We start from the raw sequence: 22,701 nt of genomic DNA on the forward strand, positions 1-22,701 counted from the left end.
TAAGTTAGAAGCCAATATGTAAAGTATTTGTGCAATAACTCATACAGTAACAGTGAAAATACCACAAAAATACACCACACAGGTTTAGAAGAATAGACAATATTTATCTGAATAAAATAAGGTCAAAACAATGAAAATCCAATGTACACAAGCAAAGTTATGAATTTTTCAAGATTAAATCCCACTAAAGCGCTTGGAAACTCAATAGCTCCAACTGAGGCTATCACAGCGTCACTGATGGAGTCATTCCCAACAGAGTCGCAAGGACCCCCAGGCACAGTATCATTGGAAACGAAGAAATAAAGACGTCACACAGAGTTGTGAAGATGAAGCGTCGCTGGAGCCAGTGCGGCATCAGTCCCTCACGGCATCTGGGGAGATGAGGCATCGGTTCCGTACTGCAAGGCAGGGGAGGCGGAGCGTCAGTTCCGTCAGGTAGGAAGCTAGTGCGGCGTCAGTGATGAGGTGTCGGTTCCTTGTGACCTGGCGAGGTCGATGAATCAATCCAGTCGGTCAAGATGTGATTAGTCGACTTTGCAGTGTCAGGATCACACTGCGTAACGTCAGAGGCGTTGTGTTGCAGGCCGCAGTCGTTGCGTGCAGCGAGGCCCATGAAGCGGGAGCAGCTGTGGTGTCGGTGCTGGCATCGCTGAAGCTGTTCTTGGAGTCGCTGAAGTCGGTGAACTAGCTAAAAGCATGTAGATGATACCCCAAAATCCCTTTGAAGTGGGGGAAACTTCAAAGAGTGGTTTTGGTTGCACCCGACACACAACAACATTGCCACCGGCTCGATTACGAGTCAGCGTCAAAGTTGTGGCCTATTTCCCGCTGGGCCAGCGTTCAGAAACACTGTTTCCACCCGCTGGCCCAGCAGAAAACTCGTAATAGGGCCAGCAGATGGAAAACCGGAGTGGCGGTTTTCCGGCCCAAAGAGTTTATTGAGGGCCTGAGTGTCCTGTGTTTATGGCTGTCTGGGTGGAATGCACAAGGGGAGCTGTCAACCCGCACAGACCAGACGTGGACTGGAGACAGGCTGTAAGGCACAGATGGCAGTAAGTGCAGAGAAATGCCACTTTCTAAAAGTGCCATTTCTAAAATAGTAATATTAAATCTAACTCCACCAGTAAGCAGGATATTCTATTACCATTCTGGTAATAGAAAACATGACAGGGCTACTCCTTCCAGATCAGAATCTACCACTTAAAAGTATGTGAGGGTAGTCCTAATGCTAGTCTAAGAGAGGAGCAGGTCTCACAGTAGTGGAAAACTAATTGGTGAGTTTTTTACAACCAGGGCATTTACAACACATAAGCACATCTCATGCCTTTTACTTACATAGCACCAAGCCATATGGGTTACTCAGGGGCTACCCTAGGGGTGAATTATATGTAAAAAAAAAAGGGGGGGGTTTAAGGGTTGACAAGTAGTTTTAAATGTCAAGTCGAAGTGGCAATGAAAAGGCACACACAGACCTTGCAATGGTGCATCAAGACTGATTTGCATATGGCTAGGTCCAAACTAGGGTGGCATGGTGAGCAAAAGAAAGATTGATTAAACTCAGATCTGTGAATGGGGTGTGAGTGTTTGAAAAGTTTCAACACTCCATCCATCATCTTTTTGTGTTGCTAAAGTTGCCCTAAGTGGGAAGGGTATGCCCAGACGGGGGCCCCTTGCTCACTGTGCCATTGGATTCAAGCTAGCCTGGCTGATGAAGGGTGATACCCTGAAACGGGTCCCAGGATGCTTGAATTCTGTCCAGGGAGGACCTGGCTTGCCAGTTTGAGCTGGACTGGGAGCAGGGTCAAGACTGATTTGCAAACTGGGGTGGCATGGTGAGCCAAAGAACGATGGATTAAACCCAGATCAGTGATTGGGGGCGAGTGTCTGAAAAGTTTCAACAATCCGTCCATCATCCTTTTGTGCTGCTAAACTTGCAATGGCAGGCCGGAGACATGCTTAAGGGGCTACTTATGTGGGTGGCACAATCAGTGCTGCAGGCCCACTAGTAGCATTTAATTTACAGGCCCTAGGCACATGTAGTGCACTTTACTAGGGACTTAGAGGTAAATTAAATATGCCAATTGGGTAGGAAGCAAAGTCACCATGTTAAGGGGAGAGAACATATGCACTTTAGCGCTGGTCCGCAGTGTAAAGTGCGCAGAGTCCTAAAACCAGCAGAAACAGGGTCAGAAAAATGGAGGGAGGCAGACAAAAAGTTGGGGGATGACCACCCTAAGGCTGTCAGGTCTAAAATGTGTCCCCTTCAGCTGAAAGTGGGGAGAGCTACCCAAACCCTTGGGAGCTCTCATCACTAAGGCGGAAGAATCTGGAGAGACTATCAGCATTGGTGTGGTCAGTCCTCGGTCGATGTTCCACCAAAACCTCCATACCCTGTAGGGAGATGGACCACCACAAGAGTTTAGGATTTTCACCCCTCATCTGCATGGGCTGTCTGAGGGGCCTGTGGTCTGTCTGACCCTGGAAGTGAGCCTCCAACAGGTATGGTCTCAGCTTCTTCAGTGCCCAGACCACAGCAAATGCTTCTCTTTCAATGGCACTCCACTTCTGTTCCCATGGAAGTAACCTCCTGCTAATGAAGGATACCGGTTGCTCAGGGCCCTTCTCATTTGGCTGTGCTAAGACTGCCTCTATGCCATGCTCTGAAGCATCTGTCTGCACTATGAATTCCTTGGAGTAATCAGGGGCCCTGAGCAAAGGTGCTGTGCACATGGCTTCCTTGAGAGAATCAAAGGCTTTCTGACAAGCCTCTGTCCAGTTCACTAACCTGGGCTGCTTTTTAGAAGTCAGCTCGGTTAAGGGGGCCACCATGGTGCCATTTCCCTTAACAAATTTGCGGTAGTGACAAGTGAGGCATAGGAACCCTCTCACTTCAGTTTGGGTTTTAGGTGGTTGCCAAGCCATGATTGTTTCATTCTTGGCCTGGAGGGGCTGAAACTTGCCACCACACACCAAGTGTCCAAAATACATCATGGAACCCTGCGCAATCTGGCACCTACTGGTCTTGATCATCAGTCCAGCTTTTTGCAGGGGCTGGAGCACCTCTTGGAGGTGAAGCAGGTGTTCCTCCCATCTGGCACTGTAGATGGCAAAGTTGTCTAAGTATGGGGCACAGAATGCCTCTTTACCAGCCAGCCAGGATACTGTTGACCAACCGTTGGAAGGTAGCAGGGGCATTTTTCAGGCCAAAGGGCATCGCCCGGAACTCGTATTGACCCTCAGGGGTTGAGAATGCTAATCTGTCTTTTGTCCCCTCAGTCAAGGTGATCTGCCAGTACCCTGATAACAAATCAAAGGTATTGAGGAATTTGGCAGCACCTAGCCTGTCAATGAGCTCATCAGCTCTGGGGATGGGGATGGAGTGTGCGTCAGTCTTGGTGACTTAATTGAGACCTCAGTAGTCAACACAGAACCAAAGTTCTAGTTTGGCACCTGATGGGGCAGCCTTTGGTACCAGTAGCACTAGGTTGGCCCAGGAACTGATAGGGGTTTCAATCACCCCTAAAGCTAGCATCTTGGCAACTTCATCCTTGATGCTGGCCTTCAACCTCTCTGACAACCTATACATTTTGTTCTTTACAGGGGGACTGTCTCCCGTGTCAACGTCATGGACGTACAGATGTGCGAGACCACAGGTGAGGGAAAACAGTGAGGAAAACTATTTCAGCAACTGGTAACAGTCACCTTGCTGGTCTAGGGTCAGGAAGTCAGAGAGCTTGACACTCTCCACTGACCCATCACTTTCCTGTGCAGGGAGGAGGTCAGGGAGAGGTTCAATATCCTCCTCCAAACCCTCATCTGTCACAAGGAGCATGCTGACTTCCGACCTCTCAAAGTGAGGCTTTAGTTTGTTTACATGGAGCACCCTTAGGGGGTATCTAGGAGTCTGTAAGTACACTACACTCCTTTATTTCATGTGGGCCAGTCCAACAGTCCTCAAAAGCTCTGGGCTCCACTGGTTCTATGACCCATACTTTGTCACCAGGTTGAAACTCCACCAGTGTGGCCTTCTGGTCATACCAGCGTTTCATTACCTCTTGATTGGCCTCAAGATTGCTTTTGGCCATCTTCCAGAAGCGTTCATCTGGTTGCAGAGGGCCAACATGTAGCTGACCATACCCTATCCCTTATTGGGGCACCTCTCTGTAAGCAAAGAGAAGGCATTGCAAGAGGAAGTTCCACTTACGCCTCATGGCCTCAGGTAGGCCTGTAATCATGACCTTCAAGGTCTTGTTGAATCTCTCAACTAGACCATTGGATTGAGGGTGATAGGGTGTGGTGAACTTGTAAGTTGCATCGCACACATCCCACATGGACTTTATGTATGCTGGCATGAAGTTAGTGTCTAGGTCAGACACTATCTCTTTGGGGAACCCCAAATGGGTAAAGAGCCCCATCAAGGTTCTGGTCACCACAGGTGCAGTCACCATCCTCAGAGGGATTGCCTGTAGGTAGAGTGTGGCATGGTCCACAAACACCAGGATGAACCTGTTGCTAAGGGCTGTCTTGGGGTCCAATGGACCAATGGTGTCAATGTCCACCCTTTCAAAGGGGGTGGCAACAACGGGAAGTGGGATCAGGGGAGTCTTCAGCTTTTTTCCACTGGTAGGTGGGACAGGACCTGCAGAATGTTTCTGAGGGTGTCTTCATTCAGGGCCAATAGAAGTGGGTGACAAGCCTGGAAAATGTCTTATCTTGCCCTTAATGTCCCACTAGGTCAGAGGTCTCCAAACTTTTTTATGCCGCGCCCCCCCAGTTGAAAAATTAAAATGACTGGGCCCCCCTTCAGAATGTTTCACAAATATTTTATAAAGATGGCAATGTTTAAATATGTCTAGATACATTTAAACATTGCAGATAAGAACTGTTGCCATTTTAAAAATGCAATAACATGTTTCTGCTTAAAACAAAACACTGTTATCTGTGAAATGCTTCTTTTGGCCAGAGCCTGGCGCCCCCCCTGGGATCACTTGAGGCCCCCCTACGGGGGCTCGCCCCCCAGTTTGAAGACCCCTGCACTAGGTGTATGTCATGAGCCAAACCCAGTAGAGAGGCCCGGTAACAGTGGGGGACCACCAGCACACGTGCTGCCCCAGTACACGGAGCCTTAGGCTCACTATATAGGAGATCATTCTACCTGTAATTTAGGTGCTCCCCAGAGGCTTCACCTGCTCAATGAGCTGAAGCCTGTTGCCTCTAGCCCTCAAGAGTGGGACACTCTTTCTGCGCTTTGTGAAATACTTCCCTGGTGGGCCCTCCCTAAGGCTGTCAGGTCTAACAAGAAATACTTTTATCCACATAGATCTAAACTCAGATGTATGTATGGATCTCTAAATAAATATAACAAATTAGTTTAACTACTTTATTTACAGACACCAAATATCCTCAGTGGACAAGGCTAAACAGTAAACTATTGACTACATAAGGCTATACTAAACAAAGTCATGTTTTTCTAAGCTCTGATGCAGATCTAGAGACCTGATCTAATAAGTACTAGCAAAGTAACCTCCTCACAGTCAAACAACAGCTTGACTGTGATTGTAGATGATGTAGCATTTGCTTGGCCCTAGAAACAAGAAGCTCCTGAAGGAAGACTAGGAAACCTCTCTTAATTTAAATTAAAATATGAAAAGATTATAATGACCGATCGGTGGGGGATACATAATAATACTATATCTTAATTAAAGGCAATGTGAAGGACGAAACGCAAAAGAGTTTTACTTTTTCAATATATGGGCTGAGGTAATACTTCATAATAAGGTTATCTTCAAAGACTAATATCTAAAATCACAGGAGGCTCTGGGCTCCAACAGAATCTTTTTCCTCATCATGCCCATAATGATACTCTTATCTCTGTATAGCAATGGTCTGAGGTCCGGTGCAAGGATTTTCAAAACCCAGGTGAAGTGCTCCAAGAACCCTACCAAGAATGCTATTTTTGATTTACAGGCCTGGGTGAAATTTATGTTACATTGGCATAATTTGTGTAATTTCGAGAAACTTGCATTACACTTGTTATTTGAAATTACTAAAATGATGCCAATATGCCACTTTGCAGAACTACATGTCATTAGCTGTAAAATGTTGCTGCTGATGAAACATTTGTACACCTGGAAACAATAGAACCCGAGCAGCTGTTCCAGGTGCTTTTGCTTTTTAAAAAAAAATATATAGCCTCACCTGAAAAAAACATATGCACGCATTTTGTGCTAAAACGTAGTGCAAAATCATCAAATTTGCATTTCTCGTACCTTTGCCAAAATTATACTTCACCAGCAAAAACAAATAACTCTGTGCCAAAGTTATTAAGAAAGCAAAAAATGCCTTTCCAATGGATACTCTGACTCACCCATAACTACAGAGGTACTATTGCCACCTCAGTAATGCAGACATAACAATAATAATTAGGACCTTAATGTGAGAGCACCATCTAGTAATGGTTCTGAATGTGTCCAGGAGGTAGGGCTGTCACAGTCATCTTGAGAGGCAGAGGGCTTGCCCTGAGAGAGAGATGAACACAACAGTAACGTATATCTCGTTGTAGTGACTGACCAAGATATTTGTATTACAACAATATTGTCTCAGTCATAAGACAGTAGCATCCATTGTAGTCCACAGTTGACTGCTCCTTTAACTTTCTGTGATAAAACATCTAAACTCCTTTCAAAGATACAAATCGTACATGGAAGGACCATTGTGCTTTAATGGGAGGCGCACCAGCTACCTGCTTTATCATATTTTTCCTGCCATGTACATCCCTGGTGTTAATATACTTTATCAAAACTGACTGAAGAAAGTGAACTCTTTCCACAGCCAAAGAGTGAAAAGTTGTTCTACCTGTGCTAAGAGATTTTTTAGATCTGGAATTCTCTGATGTGGTTTTCCCACTAACTTTGTGTCTTCTGGCCTCCTGTTTTGCTGACTTTGTTTTTGCTGGCTTAAGGACTCTGCACACTTTACCACTGCCAACCAGTGCTAAAGTGCTTGTGCTCTCTCATTAAGACATGGTAGAAGTGGCATACACCCAATTGGCATTTCATTTACTTGCAAGTCCTAGTAAAGTGGCACTAACTGTGCTCACGCACAGCCAGTAAATTAAATGCTACTTAGTGGGCTTGCATCTCCAATAGTGCCAACCACTTAAGTAGCATTTTAGACATGTCTCAGGCCTGCCACTGAAGCCTGTGTGCAGTTTTAAACTGCCATTTCGACCTAGCAAACTAGACCTTTTGCAGGACCAACCCCTCCTTTTTTAGGGTCGAGCCTGCGAGTGCATGTGCTTACGCATGCATTGCACTTGCAAGACTCTGCGGTGTTCCGTAAAGGGCTTGGAGCCTGCCTGTCACCTAACATTTGTTGGTTTGCGTGACACTCTTCTTTACAGCCTCGGAATTTGTAAAGGCATGCCTGGCATCATTACCATTTCTCTGTGTGGAGCAGGGATCAAGCACTAATTGATGCAACTTAATTAGTGCCTGTTTGCTCCTCCCGATGTGACTGAGGTACTATTTTGTTCTTTTTAAGTCCTAGTGCCCCGCAAACAGAAGGCTTGTGACTGGCAAAAACCTGGCCAGCAAGCAAAAAATTGTAAAGTTTCATGTTTTCTTTGTTTTTGCTTTTGGGCGCTGTTGTCAAATGATGACAATTGGTTAAAATATGCGAGACCTCTTGCATTGCAAATGCTTGTAATACATGTGTCATCCCTAAGGTAGGCCCTAAACAGCCCGCAGGGCAGAGTGCAATGTATTTATAAAGTTGGATTTGTTATTTTAAGTTTTACATTTCCTGGTAGTGAAAAACTCTTCTCACTACTACAAGGCCTACCTCTCCTATAGGATAACTTTGGAATTACCTTATTACATTTATTAAGCTGTAATTTCGAAACAGGAACAGGTAACCAGTTTATGTTTGGTGACACTGGAATTGCAATGAAAATCCTAACTTATGGTAAAGTTAGATTTTAAATTATAATTTTGAAAATTTTAGAAACTTGACATTTTCCTGCCATAACCATTTAGGCCCTCATTACGACCCTGGCGGACGGAGTAATTTTGGAGAAAGGAAATGCCAACAGGCTGGCGGTACCTTTCTCCAAAATATGACATTGACTCAAGCCAAACCACCAATGTACTAAGGTTCGGTCTCCAGCCAGGTGGCCATCACAATCCCACCCTCGGGATTATGGCCCGCCTACCGCCATGGTTTTTGTGAGTTCTCGACCGCCACAAAAACCATGGCGTTAGGCACTATTAGTGCCAGGGAAATCCTTCCCTGGCACTGATAGGGCTCTCCTCCGCCCCCCTTCCCTGAGTTCTCCCCCACCATCCCCCTCCCTTTTACACCCCCTCTTCAGATACACACATGCATACACACATTCACCCATGCATGCATACATACACTCCCACATCCAAACTCACAAACCAGGCACACAAGAAAGCACACGACACAACATGCACATACACACACACCCACACATATTACACACGCATGCACGCATTCACACACAGTCACACACACCCCCACACAAGACCCCCTACCCCTCTCTCCTGTCAGAGAACCTGACTTACCTGATTGCAGGGGGTCCGCTGGCAGGAGATGGGATGCGGCGTTCCTGCCAGCAGCAGCGTCCGCCAGCAAACTACCGCCAGGCCGTAACTTGGAACATGATACAGTAGGCAGTGTTTTGCTGGCATGGCGCTGCTGCTGGCAGCGGCGCCTCCTTACCGCCGTCCGCTACCATGACCGTCGACAGAATTCCGCCAGCCTTCTGGCGGAATTCCAGATACGGTCGTAATGGCATGGACGGTCGGTAGCCACAGCAATGGTATGTTGGCGGCCGTCGCCGTGGCAGTAGGGGGTCAATACCGCCAATGTTATAATGAGGGCCTTAGTGTCCACAGACGGTCTCTAAGTCACAAGACTTGGTGTAGTATAGAATTGGGTTTTGTGTATTGCTCCCAGACAGTCACACACAATAGGAAGCTTAGGTGGCCTAGATAGGCCATCACTGGCAGGGTGGGAGGGAGGAGGTGGGCCCAGCCCCACTTACACTTGAATAGGCTGTGTCCTATCTCCACACAAAGGGTTGCATATCCTGTGTAGTTAGTATGGAGCCATGGCCAGAAAGGCAGGGTACCTATGCACTTCAGAGTCATTCCTCTGGAAGCTTCTTCCCACTTTAAAGAAGCAAATGGGTGTGTGTATATACTGGACCTCATGCACCACCACTTCAGTACACTTCTGGACCTGTGGATACTCTGCCAGGAAGTAGGACTGCTGTGCTCCTGAAAGGAATGCCATTTTGCTGGATTGCTGTTCTGAAGGAACTGCTGCCCTGCTGCCAACTGACCTCTTGCCTGGGTTAGAAAGAGTGGACCTGCATCTTCTGAACCCCAGAGTGACTCCAAGGGCTAGCTGGCTGGCCTCCTGTTCTGAAGCCTCAGGGACACAACAGGCTTCCAGCAACCTTGAACCTGAACCTGGACCTGGACTCTGCCATCTGTGAGTCTACCCTGCCAAGTGGTGCCACCCCAGACTTAGACCCTTGGAAGTAGGCCTAAGGTATTTTGCCAGCCTCTGTGGATCCAGCGGGACAATTGCATCTCCTCTACTTCATGGTGCAAACCTGAGCAGACTCAATGTATTGCAGCTACTGCGTCACCTGGACCCATCACAAAGACCTGTCTCAACCCTCAGCATCTTCAAAACTGCTGCTGAGCGATGCATCCCTGGCACAGATCCTCACATTCCCAGGCAGCAGCAGCCTCAGTGACAGACTCTGCATCACAGCCTCGCAGCTCCTCAGAACTGTTGCCCCGCCGACTGTGCGGACAATCCCAATGCTGACTTCGCATTGCAAGCCTTCGTCAACAGGCTCCTCAAAGTCGACGGGGCACCTCGCATCGCAGCACTGCTGCATCTCGGAATTAACGCATTGTTTCGGCTGTGTGATGCATCTTTAACGCAGATCCTCACAATGACCAGCAAACCAGGATTTAATGTACTTTGTTCAGTGGGCCTAATTGGGTTCCTGTAGCCGGACCGCACTCCATCGCAGTCGGCCTGAACTTGTGGATTTGACCCACTCCGGCGCTTCCAGGTATGCACAGATGGCACTTTGTGCTCTTTGGATTTCAGTTCTTTTGGCTTTGTTTTATTTATTGCAAATCAATCTATTTTTCTAACTTGATGTGGAATTTTTCACTGTGTTGCTGTCTGGAATGTTGCACAAATACTTTACAAATACTTTACACTTTGCTTCTAACTTAGGCTTACTGCTCTGTAGGCTCACAACCTAAGCAATCAACAACACAATTTCTAACAGCGATGAATAAAGACACAAATTGTCTCATATTTCTAGAGGTTTACATTGAGGCATCAAAAGACCTGAGCGTTGTAAGGAGAAGGACTTTTTTAGGCCTTCTAGTTTGAGCCTAGGAAATAAACTAGTATAGTTATGTCATGTTTTCCAGGGAACAGTTCAGTTGGCAAAAATGAGACACCCCTGTCCTTGTGAAGGGCCTCAAATGATTTGCCAATAACACAGTAATACATTTTGGAAATGTATCTCTCCCGATCGAACCTCAGCACCCAGGTATTGGTTTCTAAACACTGAATGGAAAATATGCCAAGTCAGGATAAGCAAGACTTGACATAACCTTGGGGAAAGCCTATGATGGAAACACTGTAAGTCATATATGTGAATGAATGGAAAAACAAAATCCAAAAATACACATTGGAGGTAGCCAAATCATGGATAACCAATTTTAAGTAAAAACAAAAAACAAAAAAAACTAAACAAAATATGTATGCAGGAAAGATAATCCAAAGGGAAACATAATTAATTTGGACATTATACTGTAACAAAATTGGAATAAATAAAGAAAATAATTTGATTGTAGTTATAAATTAGAACATGTATTAACTCTGCAACTAAATATACGTTAACAATGGGAAACAGTACAGTACCCCATATCAAATACCAGTTACAGAATAAAGGTTTCAAAATTGCACAGAGGGACTTGACAGGTTCCTGGGAGAGAGGGCATGTGATACACACAAGTGATCACAAACATGGTGGGCTTCTGAACCACCATCTGTGAGGTGACAGAAAGTTGTAGTAGGTTCCAATTTGTAATCAATTTCATGAATGCTCATCAGGGAGGTAAAATTGTGATTAAGTTTGTGAACCAACCTATCACTAAATAGACCAGGTTCACAAAATATCACTGGATTTCCAAACATTTGGTGCAAATACTGCAACCCCTTTTTGCAAATGTAACATTATTTCTTCTGAGCTGAGGTCCATAGTAAACAACAACATAATTCATTTTTTCATTTTTTAACTAATTAAGGAGGTTCTAAGCACACGTTTTTGACTTTTTCAGATTTATTTACATTTTATTTGTAACTTGGGGATTAAATTAAAAATAACTGAAAAGTAGGGTGTCTGAACTTGGTAAAGAGAAATAAAAAAAACACTTGGTGCAAGTGCCCAGATGAGATACCACCTGGTTCTTCTAAGCAGTTGCACTCTGAACAGTGACAGATATCATTACTTTGCAGTAGTCAATACAGTTCTGATGAAGCAGGGATCACCGTATTAGGAAAGCAAGATGAGGAGGTCGATCTTTAGCATTCAGAGACTCAAATCCCTGGAATTCCCTTCCCTTGGAGTTCCGCCAGGATAGTCAAGAAATTTCCTTTCGTAAGAATTTGAAGAACCTTCTGCTCACAGCATATGTTGCCTCCTTGTCGTTCTGGTTCCGCTCTAGCGCTGGGAGGCCTTCTGGCGCTTTACAAACTCCTAAAATAAACTAAACAGTCCTGCTGTTGGGATACAAGAACATCCAAATAAAGTGTGCTCCAGGAGCTGTGGAGACGCTCTCTGCTCTTCCTGTATTCTTTTTGCAGCATCAAACTACTGGGAATGTCATGCACTAAGATGCATCCCGGAAGTATTTAAGGAGTACTTTTTCCCAATCTTTGGCTGAACTCTTTGTCACATATTTTGCATGTGACTTTCTGGGCTCTTCTCAATGGGTGGAATTTTGAAGTACTCCAAAATGATGGATTCATGAGTGCCTCTGCTTTGGGCATTCACCTCTTCAGGGTGTTGAGTTTCAGGGTTGTCTCCTGATGCCATTCTCCAAACTATTTTTTTTTTTAAATCCCCAAAAAGAGGAACGATAAAAAGAAAACAAGAACAAATTGCACAAAGTGTGAACAAAGTGATATCCCAATCCAGGAATGAACCTGCAGAGAGGGTCAAGTCCAGCACAATGTCATTTCATTTAGCATTTTGTTTTTAATTTCTCTATGGAAAAAAGAAAGGGGAAAACGTTGTGGGACTACCCCTTTTTCTCAGCCCCAGCTTGACAGATCACCTTGAAACTGAGGTGGATGACCTTTTTTTCTGGAAAGTTTTGTAAAGGTTCGTCAAATGGTGCCAAAGTGTTGTATGTGAGAATGACGACTGCCCTTACAACAAATAGGTTTACAACAAAGGTTTTACAATGAAAAAGCCTTCACCATGAAAGTCTTTTACAATGCTTTTTTTTACAACAGATAATGCCTTTACCATGGATGCCTTTACCACAAAAATGTTCTTTAGTCATGTTTTGTTTGATTTTCCCACCTCACTGTTGTTCACAAGGCAATAACCTTTCCAAGTCCCTTATGACTGCCTCGTAAAAGCATCTATTGCATCATGTGGAACACACTGTGATTTGATTTTAAAATTGCTTCTATCACTCTGCTGTGATATGCCTGCTTTTTCCAATATACTCAAGATATCATCTGTAGTGTTTTCCAACCCTTTCCTGTGCCATTTCAACCAATTCATGAGGGGTTACATGAGCCTGTAAGTCCTCACCAGTCAAAACATCTGTGGGCTCAGATATATTAATCTCCATGCTGGAGATCATGTTGGGATGTAGAGTATGTACCTTTATCAATTTCAGTTTCCTCACAAATCGATACTAGTCAATGCAAGTTTGTGTGTAGTTCAATCTTGTACGGGGGCAAAGGTGAGGCCCAATCGTAGCACCACATTTTCTGTCTGTTAAACCTCTCCCCGTCAAGCTTACCACCATTAAACTTCTCCTCCCTTGCTCCTGGTGACACTCTGTGGCACCAAATTTTATACTTCCCTTCCACCCTCTTTGACCTTTTCTCCACGATGGTTAGGAGGGAATGCTCGCTGGGAAATCCTTTTGTTCGTCTCCCTGATGAGTTGATATTACTGAGAAGAATTTATACATGTACTGATACTCGGTCCACCCAAGTATTTTACACTCTCCCCTTCATATTACCTCCGTAACAAACAACCAATGAACTCTGAAAAATCCCTTGCCACCCTAAAATTCCCTTGCCACCCAAAAACCCTTACCCACCCTAAAAATTCCCCAACCAACCAAAACCCACACCCTCCATAAACCTTAAAAATTCCTGCACCACCCACACCCATCTTAAACCCTAAAAATTCCCTTGCTACTCAAAAACCCACAGCCACCCGAAAAATTCCCCTGCCTCCCAAAATCTCATACACATCATAAACCTAAAAAAACCCTTGCCACTCAAAAACCCATATCCACCCTAAACCTTCCTGTACCACCCCAAAACCAATACCCACCCTAAACCCTGAAAATTCCCGTGCCACCCTAAACCCATACCCACCAATCACAAAAAATTCCCTTGCCACCAAAAAACTCACACGCACCTAAACCCTAAAACGTCTGCATATATGTGTATATATGTGTATTATATTTTATATATAACAAACATGTATGTGTGTGTGTATATATATATATATATATATATATATACACAAAACAAAACCCTTTCAGGGTTAGAGTGACACAAATTATGCACACAAAAAAAGAGAAAACTCTGGGTAGTCCCCCAACTTTAGGTGGAAAGCAGCTCCAGTAAGGAGCACCCCACAACATCAGCGATACTCTAGATTTACTCACCTCAAATGTTTGTTTATCTAGCAAAGTTTTACAACATAGGATTAGCACAGTGTTATCCATGGTGCAGCTGTGGGAGTCAGACGGTCACATTAAGACCCTGGAGGTCAGACAGCCATGGGTACTGCCGTCTCCGCCGGGATCAGTGATCTCGATGGGCTGACAGTGGCAGAGGTTGGAATCAGCCAGGGCGGTTCTGCATGCGATCTGGTTCTGCGTCAGCCTTTTCATGGCGGTTTTACAGGCATAAGAAGGCTGGTGGAGAACAGGTGCAGGGGGCCACGGGGGGGAGGGGTCCCCCTGCCCAGGACCCTTGCAATGTTCACTGTCAGTAAACATTGCGAGGGTGCTGGTGCACCCTGCAGGTGACAGCATTGTTGCTGGCTTGATTACGAGCCAGAGACAATGCTGCCACCACTTTCCTGCTAGGTTTCCGCCAGTCAGCCTAGTGGGAAAGTCTTAATGGGTCTGGTGGGGAGGTAGCCAGTGTGGCGGCAGCCTCCCCGTCGGAAGTTCAGCGGAAGTGTCTTCCCGTCCACCAAACTCCTAATTAGGTCTTTTGCCATTTGTACAGCAAAATCTTTAAGCATAGGATTGACAGTGCCATCCTTGCCGAATTGTAAAATGACAAAAGCCATTCACCACTCCAGGCACAGTATTACAGCTTTGGACTGGTAAAATTCCATCTAAGCCAACCTGGAATGAGTAAAAGCAAACCCTGGCATGTATTTCGCTATCATTATAGCTCTTCAAAGGGGTTTAGCTTTGTCCAGACACAAGGGAGCACCCAGTATAAGTCAAACTAAAACACTTTCAGGGTTAGAGTGACGAATAAATTATGCAACAAAAAAAAAAACAGAACTCTGGGTAGCTCCCAAGTTTAGGTGGAGAGCAGCTCTAGTAAGAAGCACCTTACAACACTAGCGATGCTCTAGATTCACTCACTTCAAATGTCTGTTTATCTAGCAAGGTTTTAAGCATAGGATTATCACAGTACTAGTACTATCCACACGGAGCTAGACAGGGACAAAGTATTTTGCCATTTTTACACCAAAATCTTTAAACATAGGATTGACACACTGTCATCCTCAACGAGTTGTAGAATGACAGAATCCATTCACCACTTCAGGCACAGTATTACAGACTTGAACTGGTAAAACACCATCCAAGCCAACCTGGAATCAGTAAAAGCAACTCCTGACACGTGTTTTGCTATTATTATAGTTCTTCAGAGGGGATTAGCTTTGTCCAGACACAAGAGAGTACCCGGCATAAGTCAAAACAAAACCCTTTCAGGGTTAGAGTGTCACATAAATCATACACACAAAAAAAGAGAGAACTCTGGGTAGTTCCCAAGTTTAGGTGGAGAGCATCTGGAGTAAGGAGCACCCTACGACAACAGAGGCACTCTTAACTTTGCTCACCTCCAATGTCTGTTTATCTAGCAAAGTTTTTAAGAGTTAGATGAGCATATATATGTACACACACACACATACATTTAAATGCTTTCTACTTACCTGTTACTTACATTTATTAAGAGTTTCATGTTAAAAGGCATCTGGGGTAAAAGGCATATCCATTGTAAAAAAAAAAAAAATCTGTTGTAAAAGACTTTCGTGGTGAAGGCATCTTGTGTTTATCTTTTATTGTGAAGGCTGTTTCCTGTGCCAAAGCGTTATTAGCACACCAAAAATGTTTTTTTTTTCTCTGGAAACGTGGTCCTAACTACAACTATTCAGTGGTGACCACCACTGGGTAATAAATACATATGTATTCACATACACATGAAAGGAATATAGGAGGAACCCAAATGTGCCACTCACAAGAGGTGTGCCCCACGTCTCAATAATCATACCAGAACAACATCTGCACATACTGCAGAAAAAGGAGCGGCAGACCACCAACTCCAGTTCAATCCTTTATTCCTCCCAGTTATGAAACAGATCAACTAATTCCAGCCTACCGGTCTTGTTCACAACTAAGTTTGCCATTTCCACCACAGCGACTGAAATACACCTGTGCTGGAACATGAAAACAGACTCATCATTACAGTGCATAAAGATGTTCAATAAACATTGTATGTTTGCAGGCTTCAAGAAAACACCACTACGTTATTTTATGAATCAGAAATTATTTTTACGCTTGACGGAAGATTTTAAAATGCATTTCATAACCGTTGTTGATCTCACCCATTACAGACATGGCAGTAAAAATAGGAATAGAGATTCTATTCTCATATGGGTGCCTAACCTCCACTGAAGCGAGACTTTCAGCATACAAAGGGAGGTATACAAATCTAAGAAGCATACTTCATAATCATTGATGAGCTAAATGTGGAAAACCTCCCGAACAAACAGATTCTTTGATGTGCAAGTATACAGTGGCATCCCCAGAGACGCATTACTTTTTCTCAAAACAGGCCAAACTTTTTGATTCCATATACATTTTGATGATGGCCATCTAACCTCATCAGAATACAACAGGCAGGAATTATTTCCACTGGAATGTGAAAATAGTCATCCTTGAAATTCCATAATAGATATCTATATTTTCATTTCCATGAAGGGAATCATGTTCCGGTGGGCTACATAGATCTTCAGACAAAATAAATAATTCATACTGATTCATCCTCTTGCATAATGTTTGCGCCCATAATCAAAAGAGATGCCATCAAGGTTTCCGAGGGAATCACTGTGGGATCTGAACCCCAATAACCTTTTGAATCCCAATTTTGTTGAACCCCAAATTTTATCTTAAGGTGGCAGTTCGCGTCTGTGAGTCTTCTATTTGATCCAGCGGTAAGAGACTACCCTTCCCATCAATGGCACAGCCTTAGCCGAGTAAAATCATAATTAGAAACTGGGATCACTTCAGAACTGAGTTCTAGATCATAACATAAACCCTGCTTAGTCAATAGAATATTTTTTATTTCTAAGGGGGTTATTACAACTTTGGAGGAGGTGTTCATCCGTCCCAAAAGTGACGGTAAAGTGACGGATATACCACCAGCCGTATTACGAGTCCATTATATCCTATGGAACTCGTAATACGGCTGGTGGTATATCCGTCACTTTACCGTCACTTTTGGGACGGAGTAACACCTTCTCCAAAGTTGTAATAACCCCCTAAGTGTCAAACTCATAAAACTACTGACATCATACTAAGTGAGATGAAAATCTCAAAATAGTCAGACAGAGTTGCAGGAGGTAAATGTATATTCACCCATGATCTAGGGAAACCAGGGGTTTTTATACACAATACATGCATATTCATTAATAAAACTGAAAACGCAGCATGGCACAATCATGGTTAGGTTGCATTAGCAAATGAAAAACAATTTGATACATCAGAAAGATCTTAACACTAGCCCATTTCTTAAGGTAAAATAAATCGTCTGCTTGCATTCTCAGCAACTGCACTCAAGAGATATAGGACACAAAATGAAACATATTCTTAGCAATAGTTAATAAAATTATGTTCTTCTGCAAACCTGCATCGGATCTAGCAGTCAAAATCCTTCAAAATGATACTTCAGGTACATGATGGAAAGTTTCACTCACAATGCATGACTACGGTCCATTTATGTCATACTGCTCTGCGTTCAGCAGAAACTATGGAGAGAGAAGACTCACAGCGGGTAGTTGTTTGGAAGGGAGCAGGATGAGTATAACACCAAAAACTGCATCTACTTTTCAAATAATGGAGTCTCTACATTATAATTCACACTTCTAAATGAGTTAATTATAGTGTTTTAAGTGCTAAGTCACATGCATCATTAAAATTGCTACTTCACACAAATAATTTGCCATCCAAAACTGCACATCAGAAAAGGTTTTATCAAAACCAGGAGTTAAATCATCATTTCAATTAAAGGTTTCATGTTTCTAGTTTCTAATCTGTTGCAATTAGTGAAGACCCATTATTGAGAAAGGTCTGTAATTGTTTTCGTCCTTTTGTGTTTAATGAGGCGCAAGATGTATATGAAGAAGAGTTTAAAACGAACATAAAAGCAATGCTTGATATGATAGAATGTGTTCGTTTAGGAGGTTTTATTATTTAACACATCTTTTGAACAGAATGACCCATAATGCTATCAATTATGATTATACAAGGTCTATGTAATTTTCTTTTGGAGCAGGATCATTTACAAGTGGTTGCTCCCTTTCTGAAGTGACGTAGTGGCCGAAAAGCAATGGATTGGAATGCAGCACAAACAATGGCCATTGGCTGAAATTGATTCAATTCAAGCATTCCTTCCATCACTTGATTATTTGTTGCAGTAGACACCCTAACTGCAACAGGTATACCCAGACTTTGGTCTCTTGCTCTCTGTGTCACAGGACTAGAGTTACACCTCAATAATGATTCCTAAGTAGCTCAAAACCAGCCTGCGGTTGCCTGGTGTGTAGACCGGATGTGGCCTGGCAATTTGGTCTGGAATGTTCCTACTAGAGCATGACCATGGCTGATTTGCATAAAACTGGTGTCTATTGGAAGTGGCATATCGATGTTTGATGACAGCAGAGGAGATAGTGAGTGTCTTTCAAGGAAGGAAAGAGGCAAGTGTCATATTATTGAGGGCGCTTAGAAGCATCAGTGTCACGGAAGGTATCTACTTTGACCATTGATTAACAGCATTATTTCTGGTACGTACTGAAGGTCTTATATGTATACAAGATCTTGTGCAGAAGAGGTCACTTTTTGTTTTTCATAGGAGTTCCATTTTACGTCTGTCTATGAAATAAATCAAAGCATAATCATAATGAATCTGTAAACCCTGATGAAATAAGACACTATTAGGCCATTTACCTTTAAGGTCTGGTACAACAAATTGAATTAAAGCTTACCGTTTCATTCAATGCTTTAATTAAGTGGAGAGCATCCTTGTGAAAATAAAGCAGTCGAACAATTCCTGTAACAGAAGAAACCAGTTACAGGCAACTAAGCTGGAATATATTATCAAATCATATTTGCGGACAGCAAGATGAGCTTTAATCGATAAATAATAATTATTTTACTATCTCAACTTCAACACGATCATGCAATTCATTTACCTATACTTTTGTAAATATAGAAAACAGTGGGGAATTGACCACAAATACACCGTGAAAGACACTGGATTAATGTTTGGGGTGGGTGGCTACCCACCTCAAGGAATAATAAACCATTGTCCGGGAGAAACCTCAAACTCACTAAATTAACCTGCGCTCACTCCTGTGGTAGCTCTGGTACAAAGCAGACAATCTTAACTTTGGAGAATGTATAAAGTATTTACGCAGTACCAAAACAGTGAAAGAGTCAAAATGCCAAGCTATAAAAATCCCAAACCAAATTATAAAAATTTCACAGTAAAATGTTATTAAACAAAATGACACCAAAAATTAAAAATAAAAATAAGGAAAACCGGATATAGGACATTTTAACTATTTAAGGGAAAAGAGTGCCAATAAGTATAAAGTGTTAATGATAGTCAAAGGACACAGAACACAGGGACCTATGCACAATTACAGGCTGACCGCGATGCAGCACAGGACTGATACACCTATGAGGTTCATCCCAGTCAAAGACTTTACCGTATGATTTAGCCTTTTAAATCCCCATCAAATACAGGAGTACACTTCTAAAGCCCCCAGGACCTTAGGGGAAGTACTGTGAAACTCGCAGGGTGCTAGGCAGAGGCTAACAGCAGGGTTCAATACAGGTCAGTTGCCAGTCAGTTGAGTATTTAAAGGCAAAGGCCTCTTGCAGGTGGTTGTCTCCCAGTAGCCACACAGAAGGTCAGACAACTGACCCTTGGGGTACACTTCTTTGTCCTAGATGCAACAGGTAGCCGGTTAACTCCTTCAGGGCTCTTCTCAGGACTCAGACAACTGATCCTGTCCCTTCTGATCTTCCGCAGGCCCAGAAAGTATTCTAAAGAAGAAGCCTGGGGATGGCAAATTTATGCCTACCACTATCAGGTGGGTGTGCTTCAACTCTGAATTGATAGTACAGGTTCTGAATCAGTTTTTCAAATATTTCCATTGTCTGCATTCTGGTACACTGATGAGCACCTTGCAAAGGCATTCCACAGTTTTTGAGGGAATGGAAAAACATAGTTTCAGTAATCTGCAGTTCTCCTTAGGGCCTACCACACAGGAGACTATTCATATCTGAAAAGATTTGATAGCTCAAAGAATGATTTACCAAAAATATTACCTTTTTATGTGAATTAACTATTAATATTAACAAAAATGTATATTATTATATTGTTTGTACTGGTTTAAAAAACCTTTTTCAACAATATTTAAAATCTGTTTTCGCAAAAAAAGCTGATATTTTTTACAAAAGAAAGAATCAGCATATCTATAATAATTTCCTAAATCAACTCATGCCCATCTATATAAAAATATATTATTTTCCTTCTGCCTTCAAAAATATCTCAACTCACTGATCGAAGTTACATTTTAGTTCCTAAAGTGTGGCATAACATATGATTAAAAAAACAACTGACTAAATTGCTAAGATAAAAAGTGTATTTAAAAATACCCATGTCATCCACTGTGGCAAGAACATGCGTCTGGTTCCCCAAGTAAGCAGCACGGATGGTACAAATTTCTATGCTGGAGGTTTCCCATCCACAAATCCATATGTAATCAGGCACGCTGAAGACTGCAACTCCTACAGAAAGTCCAACAAAGATGCACTTTCCTGTTCCACCTGCAGCAATACAGATCACTTTTCCCGATAGCTGTTGAATAAAACAGTGGAAAAATTAAACTGTGGTATTTAAATCTACTTTCAATTACAAATGTAGGTTGATAGGTTGGTGCATTACTTATAAGTTAAGTTTATCATATGCTGCACTAGGCACGTTTGCATTATAGTACTGGGTAATAACACAGTGGCAAAGATTACATGAACTTCCAGGGTAAATGTAGTGCAACTACAAAGGGCACATAGTTCAGGGCGTGTGGAACCATGGATCAGTTATTACAAGGACCCAACCGGAAGAAATCTACTAGAATAAGATACATTAGACTGTAGCACATAATCAGACAAGGAAATGACACACAATACAATATATACAGGGGCGTAGCTTTATGGGTGGTGATTGGGGCGTGACACCCCCCTCACCCCCCAAATAAATGCATTCTTGGCCTCAGAGGTGAGTCTGGGGGCCCTGATTTTGGTCGCCTATGCCTCTGTTGATTTTTCTCTTGGTTCTAATTTGATCAAAAGGTTTTATAACTTGCTAATTGTTTTTATCAGAAACTTAAACAGAGATCTACCTAATCCAAATCACTATTGAACCTGTTCCTTGTGGGAACAGTGTATATAAAAGCCTCGGTCATGTTATCCCTTCGCCCTTTGGCACAGGGTTTTTAGTCAGGAAATCTGCGACTCACATCTCCCGTATCTTACAGACTAAGCTGCATTTCTGGATATAAAGGAGAGGCATATGTGACAGCAAACATGAAATAATAGAAGTGAATCAAAGGGTTAGAACAGTCACGTCAGATTAGCTGGGTCTGATTAGAAAGGCATAGAGCTAATATTCACCGCCTGTGTCAGTAATAACACAATGAAACTTATGACTAACAAAAACATAATGAGCAAACATCTTTTCAATTCACGTGCTTCTAAACCAGTCACAGCTACAATTCTCCAAAAACGTTAGTGGAATGTGGCACCCTGGCATGGATGTGCAACTGGCTCCCCAGGCACGTGAGCATGGATGGTAACGACTTCCATACTGAGAAGACGAGAAGATAACATTCAAAAGAGTTTACTGGCCTACCATGTTCCATCGATAGTCAACAAACACTGCTTGGTGCATCACTAAAGTTCCTGTTCCACTAACACAATCACCAAATATGAACACTAACCGGTTACTGTGACAATGCTCCTCATGGAATCCAACCTCCTGCAAAGGTTAGGAAACTAGACAAGAAGTCATATGTTGGTAATTCATGCATACACTGCAGGTATAAAAACAGAACCACTGCCGGCAGCAACTCACGCATCATTAATCAAAAAGAGTCTCTTAAAGGTGATTTAAATTGCATAGTTATAACCACAGTCTCTCCGTCAGATTGTAAATTTCTCCTACTCCCTTTCCAGTTGCATTTCCGGATAATGCCAATGCCTGCTTCACTTCTAGTTTCAATGTTCTTTCACTTAATTTGGCTTTTGTTGTAATTCTCGTACTCCAGCGTTAGAAGACAATCCTTAACTGTTCTTTATCTATGTGCTCCGAATAATATCTTCAGTGACACACGCCCCTTACTTCTCTTACATCAATCACTTCGCGCAAATCTCCTCATGCAGATAATATTCATTTTAGACTTCAATATTTTCCTTGTTTTATCTCTTTCCACAAAGCCAGCACATGCGAGCAATCCGTTCCTTCACAGATTGTTGAGAATAAAGACTGAACATCTTTGATTAAAGATTATAAATTGATAGACCACACAGACACTAGCCAACAGGGACACACTCAAGCCCTCTAAGGTCCACTTCAATGCAGACTCCAAATTCTTGTCCGCAGAGTTTGTGAGAACCACATCCTCATTTGGAGCTACCACTGATACAGCAGAAACTTTACAGAAAGGGTAGTCACTTAACCTCCACCCCTTGTGCTGCAAGAGGCAAACCTCACATTTCCGGCACCATCATCAACAACATTGGCATTCATTAGCTTAACACTGGAAGACTACACTGAGAGCCCAAA

General features: G+C 43.0%; 1 protein-coding gene across 4 annotated transcripts in view; it reads right to left on the reverse strand.

The window, feature by feature from the left end:
- Window positions 1-22,701, reverse strand: part of WDR93 (WD repeat domain 93) — a 360,263-nt gene that overhangs the window by 287,401 nt on the left and 50,161 nt on the right. For all 4 annotated transcript variants that reach the window (XM_069222687.1, XM_069222684.1, XM_069222685.1 and 1 more), the window contains exons 3-4: window positions 20,517-20,718; window positions 18,836-18,900 (exon numbers count right to left, since the gene is read on the reverse strand). In XM_069222687.1, coding sequence (XP_069078788.1) covers window positions 18,836-18,900; window positions 20,517-20,718 — 267 coding nt within the window. The remainder of the gene's footprint in view (window positions 1-18,835; window positions 18,901-20,516; window positions 20,719-22,701) is intronic.

The sequence above is a fragment of the Pleurodeles waltl genome, chromosome 3_1 (genome assembly GCF_031143425.1).
Source record: "Pleurodeles waltl isolate 20211129_DDA chromosome 3_1, aPleWal1.hap1.20221129, whole genome shotgun sequence".
Lineage (NCBI taxonomy): Eukaryota > Metazoa > Chordata > Amphibia > Caudata > Salamandridae > Pleurodeles > Pleurodeles waltl.